This window comes from Quercus lobata, chromosome 2 (genome assembly GCF_001633185.2).
Source record: "Quercus lobata isolate SW786 chromosome 2, ValleyOak3.0 Primary Assembly, whole genome shotgun sequence".
Taxonomy (NCBI): Eukaryota; Viridiplantae; Streptophyta; class Magnoliopsida; order Fagales; family Fagaceae; genus Quercus; species Quercus lobata.
Window position 1 is genome coordinate 24,960,381 of NC_044905.1, and position 18,000 is coordinate 24,978,380.

The following is an 18,000-nucleotide window of genomic DNA, read 5'->3' on the forward strand; positions in this document are numbered from 1 at the left end:
TTTGGGGTTTTTATAATAGTAGAAGGTTGCCATCTATTTCTTGGTTTAAAAGTCCATTTCTTGTGGGAGACCCTATGAACGTATTTTACGGAATCCTTTTCTTGTAGGAATCCTCTTGATTAGCATTGAACATGGGGCGCAAGATATTTCCTTATATGCACATGCATAGGGGCTAAGTAAGGCCACGCCAGCATCGTTAGACTCATGCATAGTCTTCAGCTCTTTCACGTCAGCTTCCTATTTTGTCAGCCACGATGCCGGCCAAATACCCTCCGAATGTCAAGTTAGAACTTCTCACAACTCTAGAGTGCCAGAGCTAGGGTGAATTATGCGTACCTTGGATTGTGAGGGTTTTGGGGTTTTTATAGTAGTAGAGGGTTGACATCTATTCCTTGGTTTAGAAGTCCTTTCCTTATGGGAGTCCCTATGAACGTATTTTGCGGAATCTTTTCCTTGTAGGAGTCCTCTTGATTAGCATTGAACATGGGGTGCAAGATATTTCCTTATATGCGCATGCGTAGGGGCCAAGTAAGGCCACTCCACATCGTCAAACTCATGCATAGTCTTCAGCTCTTTCATGTTAGCTTCCTATTTTGTCAGCCACAGTACTGCCATCAGCTTCGAGGTAGAGCCGTAGACCTCCTATTGTCATTTCCAAGCAAGCGAAGCTGACGGGGTTATCTAAGACCGTCGCTTTCGCCTTATCATGGGTAAGTGCCAATATTGCAAATTTATCCTTATCAAAAAGTTTAAAAGATTTTTTTCCAAATTAGTTTGGAGAGAAATTTTATTCCCTTATTGATCTATACCCCAAATCAATCCTAAAAGTTAGAATGGGGACTATTGTTTTGATCTTTGAGTTCAAAACTCAAGAGCAATGCTCTCTCCCCATGTGACGCACTATTTTCAATCTTATTCGAGAGAAATAACCTGGCATATCTATGTCATTATCATCATTGTAAACTATATGTTCATCTTATTAACAACTATTCAGAGCAAAAAGAGAACACGCCAAAAGGATAAGCATACCGACCAGTTTAAAGTACTGTAAAATAATGCAACTCATAGTTGTCCTAAGCTATAAGATTAGAAAAATTAAAAAAATATCTTCCATGATTTAAAACAATAGTTACAATTTCTTTAGCAAAATATGCTCTTAAGTCAGCGACTAGTCTAACTAATGCAACTAATGGTCTAATACATTATTCATTTCTCTTTCATCCTAAACTAGTGTAAAGTTGTGATTTACAACTATTTTGTGTTGGTTTTAATTCCGTGCTAAATTTGATTGTAATTCTATTCAATCTTATATACCCTGTATTTTATGTGGGATTTCACTGTATGGGTTGTGTGTGAGAGTGTGAAGACTCAAGACAAATTGAAGATCAAAAGAGTTTTCGCGGGTAGCTCGCGAGAAGCCTTCCCGCGAAGTGAAGCCATGTGCTCAACACATGACTGGAATGTGAAGAGTCATGACAAATGGTGACAACTAGTTTTCACGAGTATTTCGTGAGTAAGGCATTCGCGCAAGATACCCGCGAAACATTCTGTTTTGCTATTTTGTCATATCTGATACACCATGTCTCTACCTACACTATATATACCCACATTACCCACATATTGAGATGAGTGTTTTTTAGAGAGAAAACCCTAACCATAACCCTTGAGTTAGAGATTGTCATACCCACAATCCTCTACACAATTCATTGTGGTTTTCCTCAACTCTTACCTCTCCATATCTAAATCCTTGAGAGGTTGATAGTCCAAACACTTACCACACCCATCCTAAGTGTAAAGTGAGGTTTTGGTGTTGCTGGGAAGTATTGGAAGAAGCCATTTATTTGGTGGATGCAATTGGGCTGAATTGCGTGATTCAGAGAGCTAGAGAAGACAAGGTGTCGTCAAGTCAGTTGGTAACAAGAGCTTGGAAGGTTCAAGTACATGGGGTAGACTAGGCTTGGAGAGTCTTTTGTTATTCGTGTACTCCAACTTATTCTCTAGTGGATTGATTTACCGCTTGGAGAGCGGCGGAGAGATTTTTCGCCGAGTATTTCGGTTTCCTCTTCAATAACACGTCTCAGTGTTATCTGTGTTTGCATTATTTTTCCCTACTCTTTTAGCTTTCATTTTATTGTTGATATTTGATGAATATGGCTTAGAGTAGTTTATTGTTTGTTTACTCGCATTTACTCTATTCCGTATTTAGTTTAAATTAGAGTAAAATTAATCGAGCCGTAATTTTAATTTGGGAGTCTAAACAACTCTTATATTTTTACACAAATTCAAGCTTTCAACTAACTACATTAATTGTTCTAATCTATATATTACTAAAAGCTGAAGCGTAGCTTTAATGTTACTGTGTTCACATTGAGCCACATCAGCATCCATGTCAATATACTTTTTCTTTTCAATTTTCCTATAATTTTTTTTAACATTTACTTTTTTTTTAATAATTGCAATTTCTCCAACCTTTTTCACGCCTTTACCTTTTCATCTCCCCACAACCCTCAGCCTTAATATCACTTTTCATCTTTCTTTCTTTTGTCTCTTCATCTTTCTCTCCCTTACCTTTTCATCTCCCCACTACCCTCAACCTTAATGTCAATATTCATCTTTCCATTCATTTTTCTTCATTTTGTCTCTTCATATTCACACCATCTTCTATAAATTTGTTATTCTCTCTTCCATTCTTTACATAGTTTTCCATTACAGAAAGGTTGTTTCTCTCTCTCTCTCTCTCTCTCTCTCTCTCTCTCACACACACACACAATAATTTTTGGAGTAATTTTTTTTCCTGCATCTCTACTTAAGTTGATAAATTTTTGTGTTTGTATAATTCTACGTTGGGTTGGTACGATTTATCTATATATTACTAAAATCTGAAGCATATCGTTTAATGTTACTGTACTCACATTGAGCCAATATCATTTTTCTTTTCAATTTTCCTATAATTGTTTTTTAACATTTACTTTTTTTTAATAATTGCACTTTCTCCAACCTTTTTCACGCCTTTACCTTTTCATCTCCCCACAACCCTCAGCCTTAATATCACGTTTCATATTTCTTTATTTTATCTCTTCATCTTTCCCTCCCTTACCTTTTCATCTCCCCACTACCCTCAACCTTAATGTCACTATTCATCTTTCCATTCATTTTCCTTCATTTTGTCTCTTCATATTCACACCATCTTTTATAAATTTGTTATTCTCTCTTCCATTCTTTACATAGTTTTCCATCACATAAATGTTGTTTCTCCCTCCCTCTCTCTCTCTCACACATACACACAATAATTTTTGGAGTATTTTTTTTTCCTGCATCTCTGCTTAAGTTGATAAATTTTTGTGTTTGTATAATTCTACGTTGGGTTGGTACAATTTAGTTTTGTGTTTTAAGTTTTTTTTGTTCTCTTTGATTGTTAAATATTATACTATTGCGTTATAAAAAAATTAAAAAAGATCATATATAAGAATATAATATATATTATTCTAATACATAATATGATTTGGGTAATTTGGTATTTATTGTTATATATATATATATATATATTTTTTTTATATTTTTTTTAATCTTTTCAACTTATTTTATTCAATATTTAAACTCAGTCACATCCTCCTAATTAAATTATTTATATATATTTTTAATTAAACATATAATATTTTATTTAAATTTAAATAAATTAAATTGTACTCACTTTTTTTAACATTCACACTTTCTCCAACCTTAAGCGTGGCGTTTAATGTTACTGTGCTCATGTTGAGCCACATCAGCATTCACATTATTATCCTTTATCTGTCCAATTTTCCAATAATTGTTTTTTAACATTTACTTTTTTTTTTTTTTTAATAATTGCACTTTCTCCAACCTTTCTCATGCCTTTACATTTTCATTTTCCCACCACCCTCAACCTTAATATTACTTTTCATCTTTCTTTATTTTGTCTCTTCATCTTTCCCTCTCTTACATTTTCATCTTCCCACTATCCTCAACCTTAATGTCACTATTCATCTTTCCATTCATTTTCCTTCATTTTGTCTCTTCATATTCACACCATCTTCTATAAATTTGTTATTCTCTCTTCCATTTTTTGCATAGTTTTCCATCACAGAAATGTTGTTTCTCCCTCTCTCTCTCTCTCTCTCTCTCTCACACACACACACACACACAAAATAATTTTTGGAGTATTTTTTTTTCCTGCATCTCTGCTTATGTTGATAATTTTTTTTTGTTTGTTGTAACTCTACGTTGGGTTGGTACGATTTACTTTTGTGTTTTAATTTTTTTTTTTTTTTTTATAATTCTCTTTGATTGTTAAATATTATACAATTGCGTTATAAAAAAAAAATTAAAAAAGACAATGTAAGGTCAGTTTTTGGGGCCCAGACCCAAAAGTAGGTGGTTCTAGCCCAAAGGACCTTAGACAATGAATTTGTAGAGAGTGGGTTACAGAACTAGGACTTGGCGAAGTAAACGTTAGTTAATTCTAGGCCAGGCAACGGTTTGGACATAAGAACACCTCCTTTATCTCTACTGGATACTCAGTCCGAGAAGACATGTGGGTTCACCTCTGTTTTTGATTTAAAGGATATAATCTTTTACTCTTTCTTCTCACATTTTTCTGATCCCTTCTTCATGGGGATGCCTTTCTCTTATATAGATTCATTAAAGTAATAGGAGCCCTACACTTGTTGATTATCTGGACCTTCACTTGAGTACCTGTCCCATCGGACATCCTCCCTACCACTCTGTGAGTTGTAGTGGCCAAGGTAACACTGTTCGCCTACCCTCTCCACATTAATGCGGCCAGAAAAGTAGTTTCCTGGCATTTAATGCGGCAGTTGAGGCCTCTCCCTGGACATCCTATGCTTTTGTTCTTCTCCCTGCTTTGTGAGGCTTATCCTTACTACCAATATTTGTTTGGAATGACTCCTTACTATGGATAGAGTGCATGTTGGGCTCATATTTGGCGCGTCCAAGGAGACACTCTTCCTCGAACGTCTTCTTTAAATAAGTTTAGACTTATTAGGGTTGGGCTGGCAGTTGTTTTGGCGGCCCATTTTCCATTTGGTCGTAGTTGGACTTTGTATAGGGCCTAAGGCCCGTTGTTTGACTTGAGAATTTTACCTTTACAATATTATAGCCCCTCAAAATTCCGATTCTTTCCCTCTTAGCCGAGGAGAAAAGGCGGGATTTTGACACTCACAGGGTCATTTATTGTGGATTCCTGCTTCACCCGTGCGGAGGCATGCTCCCCACGTGCCTCATTACTGCTAAAGGCATTTTGCAACCCACAAGGCGCTAATTATTGCGCTTAGCAGCTTCATATCCTTTCGATCCAATGGTGGGGCGCCAGATCAACGACTGATATTCTCTCCATTTCTCTGGGCGGGAGTAAGTCCGTTCAGCTTTTCCAGGATATATAAGATTTTTAAAGGAACTTATTCCCATTTTTTGGAAAAGCACTCGAGCACTCCAGCACCTTCTCTTTCAAAGCGTTCAAACCTTCGCAGACATTCCCTTGAAGATTCCCAGCGACTTCCTCACCCGTAAGTGCCCATTTCCTTTCCGTTGTCATTCCCGGCGTTTTTCCTTAAGTAAATCATCTTCACGTCACCTAGGATTAGGGGGACGGGTAAGCTTGAGAAAATGGTAGATTCCCCGGCCGGTATGGAAAGCTTCAGGGTTAAGTACCGTGTTCCGCCGGAAGTAGGTCTAGAGTATTGCTCTTTGGAGGAAATCTTAATCAAGAGAAGGACGGGGCAGGTCGCCATTCCAATGATAGCCTTTGTGGAAGGAGGAATGACCATACTTATGGGGAGGATAACTAGGGATTATTTGTGTGGTCATAGGTTGGCCCCTCACCAATGCGTCGCGAACATGTTCCGGATCCTGGGGTGCATAGACATCTTGAACGATCAGATGAACCTCGGCCTTTCATGGCATAACGTGGTTCATCTATATGAATGCCATAGCCTCGGTGAGTCATATTACCTGAAATCCAGGTTCGAAGAGGTGAGGTTGATATCCTGCCTTCCCAAGTCCAACAAAGGCTTAAAGGATGACCTTTTGACCATCTCCAGACCATGGCACGATGGTATTCACTGCCCGGTCAGGGCAGGAACACCAGGTGGGGCACCATAGAATTAGATCCCTTGGAGGGGACCTTAGTCTTGATCTTTCTTTCCTTTGTTTTAGTTTTGGTTTTGCTTATTTGTCTCCTCGGACTAACGTGACCCTTTCTTTGGGCTTTGCAGACAAGGAGCGTACGACTCCTCGGCTAAGTTTGGTCAACGTCCTGACACTAAATTTCCTTCTGAGGTTTGAAATTTACGTGAGTGCAAACGGGCAACTGCGGGCTGCACCTCTGATCTTGGACTATGAGCCCCTTTCACGTGCTCTAGTGGACGCTGGTCAAGCAATCAGGGCTGGTAGTTCGCGGTTAGCACACATCGAAGTCTCCATATTAGGATTTCTCGCTTCGAGAGATTTACCTCCCGTCCAACTGCTTGCTCAGTGTGCTCTTCCCACTGTAGTTGTCCCAGGGGAAGAAGCTGGTTCCTTGCACTCGTCCTTGGAAGATCAGATAGACCAGTTCCATTTCATCGAGGAGGGAGAGGTGTCGGCCAGGCCAGTAAAGCTCTTGGACTCTGATTCAGACTTATACTGCGCCTCGGCAGCCCCCAATCTTGGTTTGGTAATTGCATAAGTTGATACCAGCCAAGAGATCGAGGAAGAAGGAATGGATTTGAAACCAAGGTCTGGTTTCAAGGGCCTCCTTTTCAACAGAAACAAGGGGCAGTCCTCCAAAGATGCCCCAAAGGAACAACCTACCTCCAAGGCTCCTCCTCCTCTTCCTCCCACATCGGATGTAGCACTACAACCTATACCCAATTTGAGGCGAAAAAGGCCTGTGGAAGAATTGGAGGAGGGCGAGGTTGGCCGTGAAAAGGCCAAGCCCCAGAAGAAGGGCAAAGAGATTAAAAAGCCTAAGGAGAAGAGGACCAGGTCCGTTGATAGTCGAGACGAGGCGGCTATTCGGAGGGAACAGCGGACATGGTCGCCACGGCTTGAGTTGGACGGAGCCCCAATTTCTTGGGATGTGACTCTGTGGGAGTCCCAACGAGGGCAAGCGTCATTCCTGGCTGAGGCCCTGCAACAGCCGCCTCGCGATATGGAGGGTCTCCGGGCTACTCGGCAACCAGACCTTTTCATGTCGCTGAAGAAGGACATGGCTATGGTAAGTGAAGACTTCTCCTATCTAGTCTTCTTATTACGTATCTATTTATTCGTCATTCTCTTTTAATTAGGCCTTTACTTTTCTGGCGCAGGTCGCTCAACAAATCTTTGTTGCTGAGGAATGGGCCAAGAAGGCTCGCGAGGACCTTCACAGTGAGGCTCAGTCTCGCTTTGCTGCCGAGAAGACTGCCGGCGACCTCAGGCAAGAAAATGATCGCCTGAGCAGTGAAGTAAAAGAGGCAAAAAAGGGTCGCGCGAGCGCGGAGGCTGGCCTTAAAAATGCCACTAAGCAGGCTGAGGATTTGCACCAACAGCTCCGCCAGTCCGAGGAAAAACTCGCGACAGAGAAGCAAGCGGCCTCAGATCTCAAGGCCGAGCTTGCAAAGGTCAAGGAGGAGGCCCGCTTGGCCAGGGAGGCGGCCGAGAAAGCAGTGGCGACCTCATATGATCGCAGAGTCAGGGACACTGAGATTAGGTTGACTGAGGAGGTGGCCGCCGTATGCAGGGATTACATCACTATGTCTTGTGGTGTAGCCTTGGATCGGGTAGCAGTTCCAACGGACTCCGATCTCCAGAAAGTTGAGAATATCTTTTTTCTGGAGGATATTCGTGAGATTCCGAACGCGGTTGCCCCTGAGGAGCCTCTCTCAATGATGGCCTTAGTCTCGGACTCCCCTATGCCTGAAGCTGAGGATGCGCAGCCTGCCACGAAGGACAAGTCACCCGAGGATAGTCTCTCAATCAGGGATGTTGTCGCACAGGCTAAGGAGGCTGTTTCGGGACCCTAGGCAGCAGATGGTCGACCCGAGCCTACTCAGGGTTTAGACTTAGGAAAGTAGTGTAGTAGTGTAGGATCTTATTTGTAGCTGCCCCTTTATATTCTGTTCTGTTAATGTTTGTAAAACAACGCTTTTGGATTTCAATGAAATGTGTCGTTTTTCAATAAATCATGTTGTTTTACTGTCTTTTCTGCTTTTCATCATGAATAAATGTCTATTTTGCCACTAACTGTTGAAAACCAAGCATGAATGAATGAATATGTAGAAAATGATAGATAGTAATTAGATAAGATTGATTCGAGGTTAATTTCCCCCAAGCCTGTGGTCCGAGGGGTCAGGCAGAACTTGGGTTCTGTTTAACACTTAGTGAAAATGGCTTCGAGGTTAATTTCTCCCAAGTCTGTGGTCGAGGAACCAGGCAAGACTTGGGTTCTGTTTAACACTTAGTGAAAATGGCTTCGAGGTTAATTTCCCCTAAGTCTGTGGTCCGAAGAGCCAGGCAGGACTTGGGTTCTGTTTAACACTTAGTGAAAATGGCTTCGAGGTTAATTTCCCCCAAGTCTGTGGTCCGAGGAGCCAGGCAGGACTTGGGTCTTGTTTAACACTTAGTGAAAAATGGCTTCGAGGTTAATTTCTCCCAAGTCTGTGGTCCGAGGAGCCAGGCAGGACTTGGGTTCTGTTTAACACTTAGTGAAAATGGCTTCGAGTTTAATTTCCCCCAAGTCTGTGGTCCGAGGAGCCAGGCAGGACTTGGGTTCTGTTTAACACTTAGTGAAAATGGCTTCGAGGTTAATTTCCCCCAAGTCTGTGGTCCGAGGAGCCAGGCAGGACTTGGGTTCTGTTTAACACTTAGTGAAAATGGTTTCGAGGTTAATTTCCCCCAAGACTGTGGTCCGAGGAGCCAGGCAGGACTTGGGTTCTGTTTAACACTTAGTCCAAGTAGCTATACAGTAATGTGGTGCCATGAATTATATTTTTCATTAATAACAGTACCTTTTCAGGTTATTTACATTCCAAGGTCGTGGCACTACATGTTCATCCAAATCTTCCAAAAAGTAGGCTTCTATGCCGACTATGGAGGTGATACGATATGGGCCTTCCTAATTTGGTCCGAGTTTTCCCCACGCAGGGTTTCTCGCAGTGCCCAGGACTTTCCTCAGTACCAGATCCCCAGGTGCCAAGGGCCTTAGCTTCACCTTGGCATCATAGTCTTGCTTGAGCTTTTGTTGATAGTGGGCAAGCTGGACCATTGCGCTTTCCCTTCTTTCCTCGATGAGGTTCAAGCTTTTTTCCAGAAGTCCGTTGTTGGCACTGGAGCAGAATGCAGTGGTCCTTTGTGTTGGGAAGTTTACCTCCAGTGGAATGACAGCCTCGGCCCCGTAGGTCATCGAAAAAGGGTTTCCTCTGTAGATCTGCGAGGTGTGGTGCGGTATGTCCACAAGACGTGGGCCAACTCTTCAACCCACCTCCCTTTCGCGTCGTCTAACCTCTTTTTCAGCCTATTCACTATAGTTTTGTTGACGGCCTCTGCCTGCCCATTACCCTATGGGTAAGCCGGTGTGGAGTATCTGTTGGTAATTCCCAGCTCACTACAGTACTTTCTGAAAGCTTTACTGTCAAACTGGAGGCCGTTGTCCGAGATCAGTGTGTGAGGGATCCCGAATCTAGTGACGATATTTTTCCAAATAAATTTCTTGGCATCAACATCCCTAATGTTCGCCAGTGCTTCAGCTTCGACCCATTTGGTGAAATAATCCGTGCCGACGAAAAGAAATCTCTTGTTTCCTGCTGCTTTGGGGAATGGTCCTAGGATGTCTAGGCCCCATTGTACGAATGGCCAAGGGCTGGACAGCGGGTTAAGTTTTTCGCCCGGCTGGTGTATATTCGGGGCGAACCTTTGGCACTGATCGCACTTCTTCACGTACTCCAGCGCCTCTTTCTGCATGTTCGACCACTAGTAACCCTGCGTTATGGCCCTATGGGACAGGGACCTACCCCCCGTATGACTTCAATAAATTCCTTCGTGTTATTCCTCCAGGATGAGTTCAGTGGCCTCTGGGTGCACACACAACAAGTATGGCCCTGAGAATGAGCGCCTGTACAGTTTCGAGTCCCCAGATAACCAGAATCGAGAGGCCTTCCTTCTAATCTTGTCGGCCTTATTCTTATCGTCTGGTAAGGTGTCGTGCTTTAAGAATAACATTAGAGGATCCATCTAACTAGGCCCAGCCCTGACGTTGTGGACTTGTATTTTGTTGGCCCTTGTCGTCGTTGGGCGGTAGAAATCTTCTACTAGAATAACCCAGGGAAATGGCTGAGCCGAGGAGGTAGCTAGCGTTGCAAGAGAATCAGTATGGGTGTTCCCGCTTCTTGACACATGCGCCAGATAGAAGTGACAAAAATGGGTCTGTAGGCGTTTAACCTGGGCCAAGTACTCTTGCATTCTTTCATCCTTCGCCTCCAACTCCCCATTTACTTGTCCGACGATGAGTCTCGAGTCTGAAAATATGTTCGCGGATTTTCCACCCAGTTTCTGGATCATTGACATTCCTTCCAATAGTGCCTCATACTCTGCCTCGTTATTCGTGGCCGAGAAACCAAGCCTTAAAGATTTTTCGATGGTGATACCTTCGGGGGAGACCAGAACGAGCCCCACACCTGAGCCCCTTTGGTTGGCAGCGCTGTCGACGTGTGCTTTCCACCAACTGGGCTCTTGCTGAGTGATTGCATTTATCAATTTCCCGTCTGGGCTTAGTGACCCTCCCCCTCCTTCTAGTATGGGCTCCGCAAATTCGGCTACTAAATCTGCGAGGACCTGACCCTTCACAGCAGTGCGAGGCATGTACCTAATGTCAAAGGCGCCCAGGATCGTTCCCCATTTTGCAATTCTTCCCATGTAGTCGGCACTCTAGAGAATGGACTTTAGCGGAAGCTGAGTTAGTACAACCACAGTGTGTGCCTGGAAATAGGGGGGAGCTTTCGCGTGGCTTGTACGATTGCCAAGACGGCATTTTCAAGGGGGAGGTAGCGGATCTCTGCCTCGTGCAGCGATTTGCTTACGTAGTAGACGGGCCGTTGCTTGCCATTGTCTTCTCGGATCAGCACTAAGCTTACTGCATGAAAGGCCACAGCAACATAGGCGAATAGCACCTCATCGGCTTCAGGACTAGACATAATTGGTGGTCGGGCGAGGTACTCCTTAAGTTGTTGGAAAGCTAAAGCACACTCCTCGGTCCACTCAAAACCCTTCCACTTGTTTAATAGGAGGAAGAAAGGTCTGTATCTGTTCGCTGAGCGGGAAATGAAACGGTTTAAAGCGGCGATCATGCCGGTGAGATTTTGGACCTCTTTGGGATTCCGAGGGGGTTGTAGGCTATGGATAGCTCTAATTTGGTCAGGGTTGACTTCGATGCCTCTGTGGGTTACCATGTAACCTAAGAATTTCCATGATCCCACTCCAAATGAACACTTGGATGCGTTAAGTCGTAGCTTGTACTTTCTCAGAATTTGGAAGATGTCGCCGAGGTCTCTGACGTGGTTGGCCACTACTTTGCTTTTTACCATCATGTCGTCTATATAAACTTCAATGCTCTTACCCATCTGCTGTTCAAACATCCTGGTCATCATCCTTTGGTAGGTCGATCCGACATTTTTTAAGCCAAAGGGCATCACCTTATAATGATAATTTCCGACAGGGGGTGACAAAAGCAGTTTTTTCTTGGTCCTCAACGGCCAGGGGTATCTGGTGGTAGCCTTAGAAGGCATCCAAAAAACTCATTTAGGTATGTCCGACGGTCGAATCTACCAATCGGTCTATTCGCGGCATGGGGAAGGGATCCTTCGGGCAGGCCTTGTTTAGGTCCGTGAAATCTACGCAGACCCGCCATTTCCCATTCTTCTTTTTTACCATGACTGTGTTGGCTAACCATTCGGGGTAGAATACCTCCTTGATAGCCCCCGCTTTTTTCAACTTTGTGACCTCTTCTCTCACAACATCGGCATGTTCTTTCGATGGTCGCCAATGAGGCTGTTTCTTAGGTGTTACAGCCAGGTTAACGTTAAGGTGATGGCAGATGAAATCTGGGTCAACCCCAGGGGCCTCGTAGGTGTCCCAGACGAATACGTCCACATTCTGTCTAAGAAAATCAATTAGTGTTGACTTCTCTTGGGGCGGTAATTCTGAGCCGACCTGAAAAAACCTCTCGGGGTCTGACCCGATGAGTACTTTCTCCAGATCCTCACAGCTCACCTCCATGGCTGGTCCTCCACCATCCGAAGCTGGGACCGGGGTCGTTAATTGCTATAAGTCGTTCTCAGTTGAGGTGGAAGGTTCACTATTTGGTCGTCGTGAGATTGCGGACACCATGCATTGCTTGGCCATTGCTTGGTTCCCTATTATTTCTTTCACTTGACCTCCTGACGGATACTTCACTTTTTGGTGTAAAGTTGATGACACGGCCCCTAGTGCATAAAGCCATGGTCGGGCCACGATAGCTGTGTAGGGGGAGTATGCATCTACCACAATAAAGTTCACCTCCACCATGTTTGAATCTGTTTGTACAGGCAGCCTGATCATGCCTTTTGGGGTGACGGATTTTCCTTCAAAGCTGACTAAAGGGGAGTCGTATGCTGACAAGTCCTCTGGCTTCAGGTTCAATCCTTTATACAAGTCGGGATACATTACTTCCACGGCGCTGGCTTGGTCAACTAGCACCCTCTTCACGTCATAACCCCAAATTCTGAGCATAACGACTAGGGCGTCGTCGTGGGGCTGAAGGGTTCCCAGTTTGTCCTCATCCGAGAATCCGATGAAGGGCGTGGGACTTGCTCTAGCCTTTTTAGGTTCCCTGTCATCGGCTTCAGGCGGGAGCCTGCCCACTGACATTACTCTGAGAGGATTGGATCCGGTCCTTCCAGGTGCGGCAAGAATGACATTTATTGTGCCAATGAGCGGCCTTAATGCACTTTGCCTGGTTTCGATGTTTGATTATTCCTGCCATCCCACAGGTTGATGTAATAGATGTCTCAACTTCCCCTCTCGGACTAGCCGGTTCAAGTGGTTTTTCAGATTCCTACAATCATCGGTGAATTGACTCGGCTCTCGGTGGTATGCGCAATACAGATTCTGGTTACGTTTCGTGGGGTCGCCTGCCATCCTGCTTGGCCATTGAAAAAATGGTTCGCACTTAACCTTCTCTAGGATCTTGTGTAATGGTTCTTGGAACACAGCATGGACTGCCTGTGCCCCAGTGGATCCAGACTGTTCCGCGTAGTCTCTTTTCGGCCTGTTACTGCTGTTAAAGTGGTCCGACCTGAAGTCCCTCATCTCCTGAGGGACAACCTTTGCTTTGCCCTTCCCCGTCTGCTGGTCCTCCTCGACCCTTTTGTACTTGTCAATTTTATCCATGAGTTGGCGCACGCTAGTGACCGGCTTCCCAGTCAGGGATTTTCTTAAACCATGCTCTGTCGGCAGGCCCCTCTTGAATGTGCTAATGGCAACGTCGTAGTAGTTTCTCTCTATCTCATTGTACATTTCCCAATACCTGTATGAATAGGCCTTCAGTGTCTCTCCTTCTCGCATGGATAAGGACAGGAGGGAATCTAGGGGCCGAGAGACTCTGCTACTGGTAATGAAGCGGGAGCCAAAAGCCTATGTCAGCTGTTTAAAGGAATGTATGGAATTTGGCTTAAGGCCATCAAACCACCTCATCGCCATAAGTCCCAAGCTGGACGGAAACACCTTGCACATTAAGGCCTCGTCTTTGGAATGGACGACCATCCTCTGATTAAACTGACTTACATGCTCTACTGGGTCTATCCGACCATTATATATGGAAAAGGCGGGTTGATGGAACCGCCAAGGATGTTCTGCTTCCTCTATTCTGCGTGTGAAAGGCAACTGAGAGATGCGGTCCAGGGCCTTACTCATGGCATCATTGGCCAGGCCTTGGTATGATGGGCTCTTGTGGCCACGTTTAAGAGGCTGCTCTTCCTCATAGGAAAAAGTCTCGCTTGGAGGGGTTCTTGATCTTCGCCTGTATTCATTGTCCTCATCATTACTGGTGTCCGAGCCGGGTGAAGGTCGTTTTCGCTGTGCTCGGCACAGTTTTTTCTTCAAGTCATCAATTTCTTGTTGTAAAGCCTTTCGATCGTTTCGCTTATGGGATGCATGACCTTTCCCTTTCGAGTGGCTCCTGCTCGTGTGAGAGGTGTTCACATTGCCCTCTCGCTGCTTGTCTTGGTCTTTCTCTCATTCGAGATTCAAAAAATTGTCTTGCCATTGGGAATCTGCACGTCTGGTTTGGCGTGGACTTGATCCTTCCATTTCTTACGGTTTCACTTGTCGAGACACAAGTTCTTCCCACAGACGGTGCCAATTGTAAAGTCAGTTTTTGGGGCCCAGGCCCAAAAGTAGGTGGTTTTGGCCCAAAGGACCTTAGATAGTGAATTTGTAAAGAGCAGGTTACAGAACTAGGACTTGGCGAAGTGAACGTTAGTTAATTCTAGGCCAGGCAACGGTTTGGACATAAGAACACCTCCTTTATCTCTACTAGATACTCAGTCCGAGAAGACATGTGGGTTCACCTCTGTTTCTGATTTAAAGGATATAATCTTTTACTCTTTCTTCTCACTTTTTTCTGATCCCTTCTTCATGGGGATGCCTTTCTCTTATATAGACTCCTTAAAGTAATAGGAGCCCTACACTTGTTGATTATCTGGACCTTCACTTGAGTGCCTGTCCCATCGGGCATCCTCCCTACCTCTTTGTGAGTTGTAGTGGCCAAGGTAACACTGTTCGCCTGTCCTCTCCACATTAATGCGGCCAGAAAAGTAGTTTCCTGGCATTTAATGCGGCAGTTGAGGCCTCTCCCTGGACATCCTATGCTTTTGTTCTTCTCCCTGCTTTGTGAGGCTTATCCTAACTACCAATATTTGTTTGGAATGACCTTTTACTATGGATAGGGTGCATGTTGGGCTCATATTTGGCGCGTCCGAGGAGACACTCCTCCTTGGACGTCTTCTTTAAATAAGTTTGGACTTATTAGGGTTGGGTTGGCAGTTGTTTTGGCGGGCCATTTTCCATTTGGTCGTAGTTGGACTTTGTATAGGGCCCAAGGCTCGTTGTTTGACTTGAGAATTTTACCCTTACAGATAATATATAAGAATATAATATATATTATTCTATTACATAACATAATTTGGGTAATTGGGTGTTTATTGTTATATATATATATATATATATATATATACACATTATTATTATTATTGTTGTTGTTGTTGTTGTTGAATTAATATATTAGATTGTATATTTTTTTAAAGTCAATATCTTAACTTGAAAGAAAATGAAAAACCAACTATTAACCAATAATAACTAAAACAGTAATATTATTACGCGAAACGCGCGGGTCTACAACTTGTAATTTCTAATTACTTTGTTCATTTCTATTTACACCTTGAATCTCTATTCTTTTTTCTTTTCTTTTCTTCTCTTCTCTCTCTCACTCATTATCATCTATGATTAGTTAAATACAGATTGTGATCCTATTTCTTGTTAAACATTATCATCTATATGATTAGTTAAATACAGATTGTGATCCTATTTCTTGGAAGTGTCATATCTGCCATGTCATACAAGAAGCTACTTGATCTAGAACTTAATTACAATTGACTTTTGTTTTCGCTATTCAATTAAAAGAGGTGTACTTTTAAAGGTTACAATTGCTTAAAGCGATCTTGGTTCCCGAAGGAATCCATGCATTCACACCATTTTTTTTTTCTATAATTCTCTTATCCTTTTTTGGGATCCCCAAGGAATAATCCATTTGCATTCTCATCTAATCCTTTGACTTTAATCTATATGACTGTTTCTTGAGTGTTACATTTCGAGCTAGCCCATTTCAGCTCGAGTGATCTATTGCCTTCATCAATACACTGATACGCAAAGCAAATTCGGTTTAGTTTGGCCCTCACTGATGACAAATATTTCTTATGCCTAACGTTGTTTTTAGTAAACCAAAATGGCAAAACTTTTGATCCAAAGTAAGAAATTTCAAAATTTCTATACATATCCACGCCTTTTATTTTCTTAAAATCCTAACTAACCCACAGTACATAACAGTACTGGTACAAGTCACTGTTGGTGTGGGTGTGCTCCAAACATTATTGTGAGTTTCACATTTATTTAGAGTGAGTTCTTTCTTGTGTTAATAAGACAGTGGGTTCGGTATGAATTTGAAAATTATTTATATCACATGCGCGTTCAGTTGCAACTTACAACCATAACTCAACCGTTTGATCATTTCATAAAATGGTGCTGGATGCTTCAAGTCTTGTCACTTTTAGTTACAATATGTCTTTATCAACTTGTGGTCTGTGTGAAAGCTAGAAGTCTTCGAAGATCCCGTTTTCTTTATCATTTCACAAATTTTGATCCAACATAGAAATAAAAAAGATTAAAAGGAATTTTACTCCAATAATGGTATTAAGTAATTCGCATGATCAGTAGACTTTCAAGTATAATATCTAGTTTGTGATGTAAGTTGAGATTCTATAATGTTATACAATATATCCAGTATTAGAGAGACTAAACAAATAATAATTGTCCATAAAATATAAAAATAAAAAAAGAATAAGGCTTAGAAAATTATTTAGGTCCTTGAAGCAAACGCCAATAAACAATCTAAAATTCGACAATTAAAAATGTTTGGAGGACATCACTGAGTCACTGAGGTAAGCATATGCTCTAGAGGTTCTCTAGCGTGCCGTCCCACGTTGCCTGTTTGGTGGTTTGACTAACATTGGATGCTGTCTGTAACTACCAATAACAACATGAATATTGAGTTTTCAAAGGAAATGCAAAAAGAATTTCCAAGAAGAATAAGAGGTACAAATGGATGCACTCCAAAAGGGAATTGTACTGTTGGGTGCTTCCTAATTCATGGTGCTAACACTATAAAATCTAATGCCCAGATTGACCAAGCTCTTGACTCAACCTTGACAACTTTATTTTGGCAAAAAGATTTTGAAAATAAGTTAGTTTTTAGCTTTTTGTCCTAAAATACTACCAACAATTATATCTTTTAATAAAAATTATGCAGATAAGTTATTGAAAACTATGTGCAGGTTTCCAAAGGGACACTAAGATTCGACTTGGCATGCACAAATGTACTAAGACCATGTCAAACTAAAAGGGGACCTCTTTTTTGTGTGGATAAACACTAAAAGGAGACTTGGAAACACAGCAACACACTGACTAGTGACTACCGTGACAGTGACTTTCTACATTTAGACCTAGCTAGTCGGACTTTTAACTCTTTAAAGATGTACAGGCACGGTAGAAAGGCAAAAAAAAAAAAAAAAAATTCAGTTCTAGGGATTTAATACAAATCTCCTATGCCATTTTTTGTATACTACTTTACGTTTTATTAATTACAACTTGTTATGTGTATGATTTTTTTGCATTTTTAACTTTAGTTATTTTATAAAGAAAGTAAAATCAATACATGGCAAGTTGTAATTGATGGAATATAGAGTGATACACAAAAAATGGTATAGAAAAAAGTAATGCTACAGCCACAAACTATTTTACAACATTTTTACAAACTGGTGATGTGACCAATTTCTTATTGGTTTACATCTTGACCCCTATTAACATCACTTTTTTATTTACCAATAATCACTCACCACATTAGTAGTTTATAAAAAATTTTGTAAAAAAATCTGTATCTTTAGCATTACTCTAAAGAGAATTTGTATTCTCTAGGGATTAGCTATGAAGAAAAGTTTTGGATCTATTTCTTTATATTGATCAAAATTTCCGGATATAACCGAACACAAAGTGATCACAAAAGTGGAAAATTATTAGATGTTCTAAAGAGTATAGTAGCGTGGTAAGGGTAAGTCATTTAAGGACAAAATTTGGTTACGAACTTGGTTATAACCAATAGTTACAACTCCTATTAAATTTTTTTTAATATAACAACATATT

The 18,000-nt window shown here is 42.0% G+C and overlaps 1 protein-coding gene across 1 annotated transcript; it reads right to left on the bottom strand.

Moving 5' to 3' along the window:
- Positions 1-10,227: 10,227 nt before the first annotated feature.
- LOC115961886 lies at positions 10,228-12,267 on the bottom strand. Its single transcript, XM_031080790.1, has 3 exons — positions 11,956-12,267; positions 11,007-11,480; positions 10,228-10,920 (listed from the first exon to the last, which is right to left on the bottom strand). Exons 1-3 carry the CDS (start codon positions 12,265-12,267, stop codon positions 10,228-10,230), a joined length of 1,479 nt encoding a protein of 492 aa, XP_030936650.1.
- Positions 12,268-18,000: the final 5,733 nt, after the last annotated feature.

Bases quoted from the DNA above. Each gene is read 5' to 3' on its own strand.
- LOC115961886 (XM_031080790.1), bottom strand. From the start codon at position 12,267: ATGGAGGTGAGCTGTGAGGATCTGGAGAAAGTACTCATCGGGTCAGAC. The intron at 11,481-11,955 runs GTATTCTACCCC...AACGCATCCAAG, and splicing joins AAGCGGGGGCTATCAAGGAG to TGTTCATTTGGAGTGGGATC. The intron at 10,921-11,006 runs GTACAAGCCACG...TCCATTCTCTAG, and splicing joins AAAATGCCGTCTTGGCAATC to AGTGCCGACTACATGGGAAG.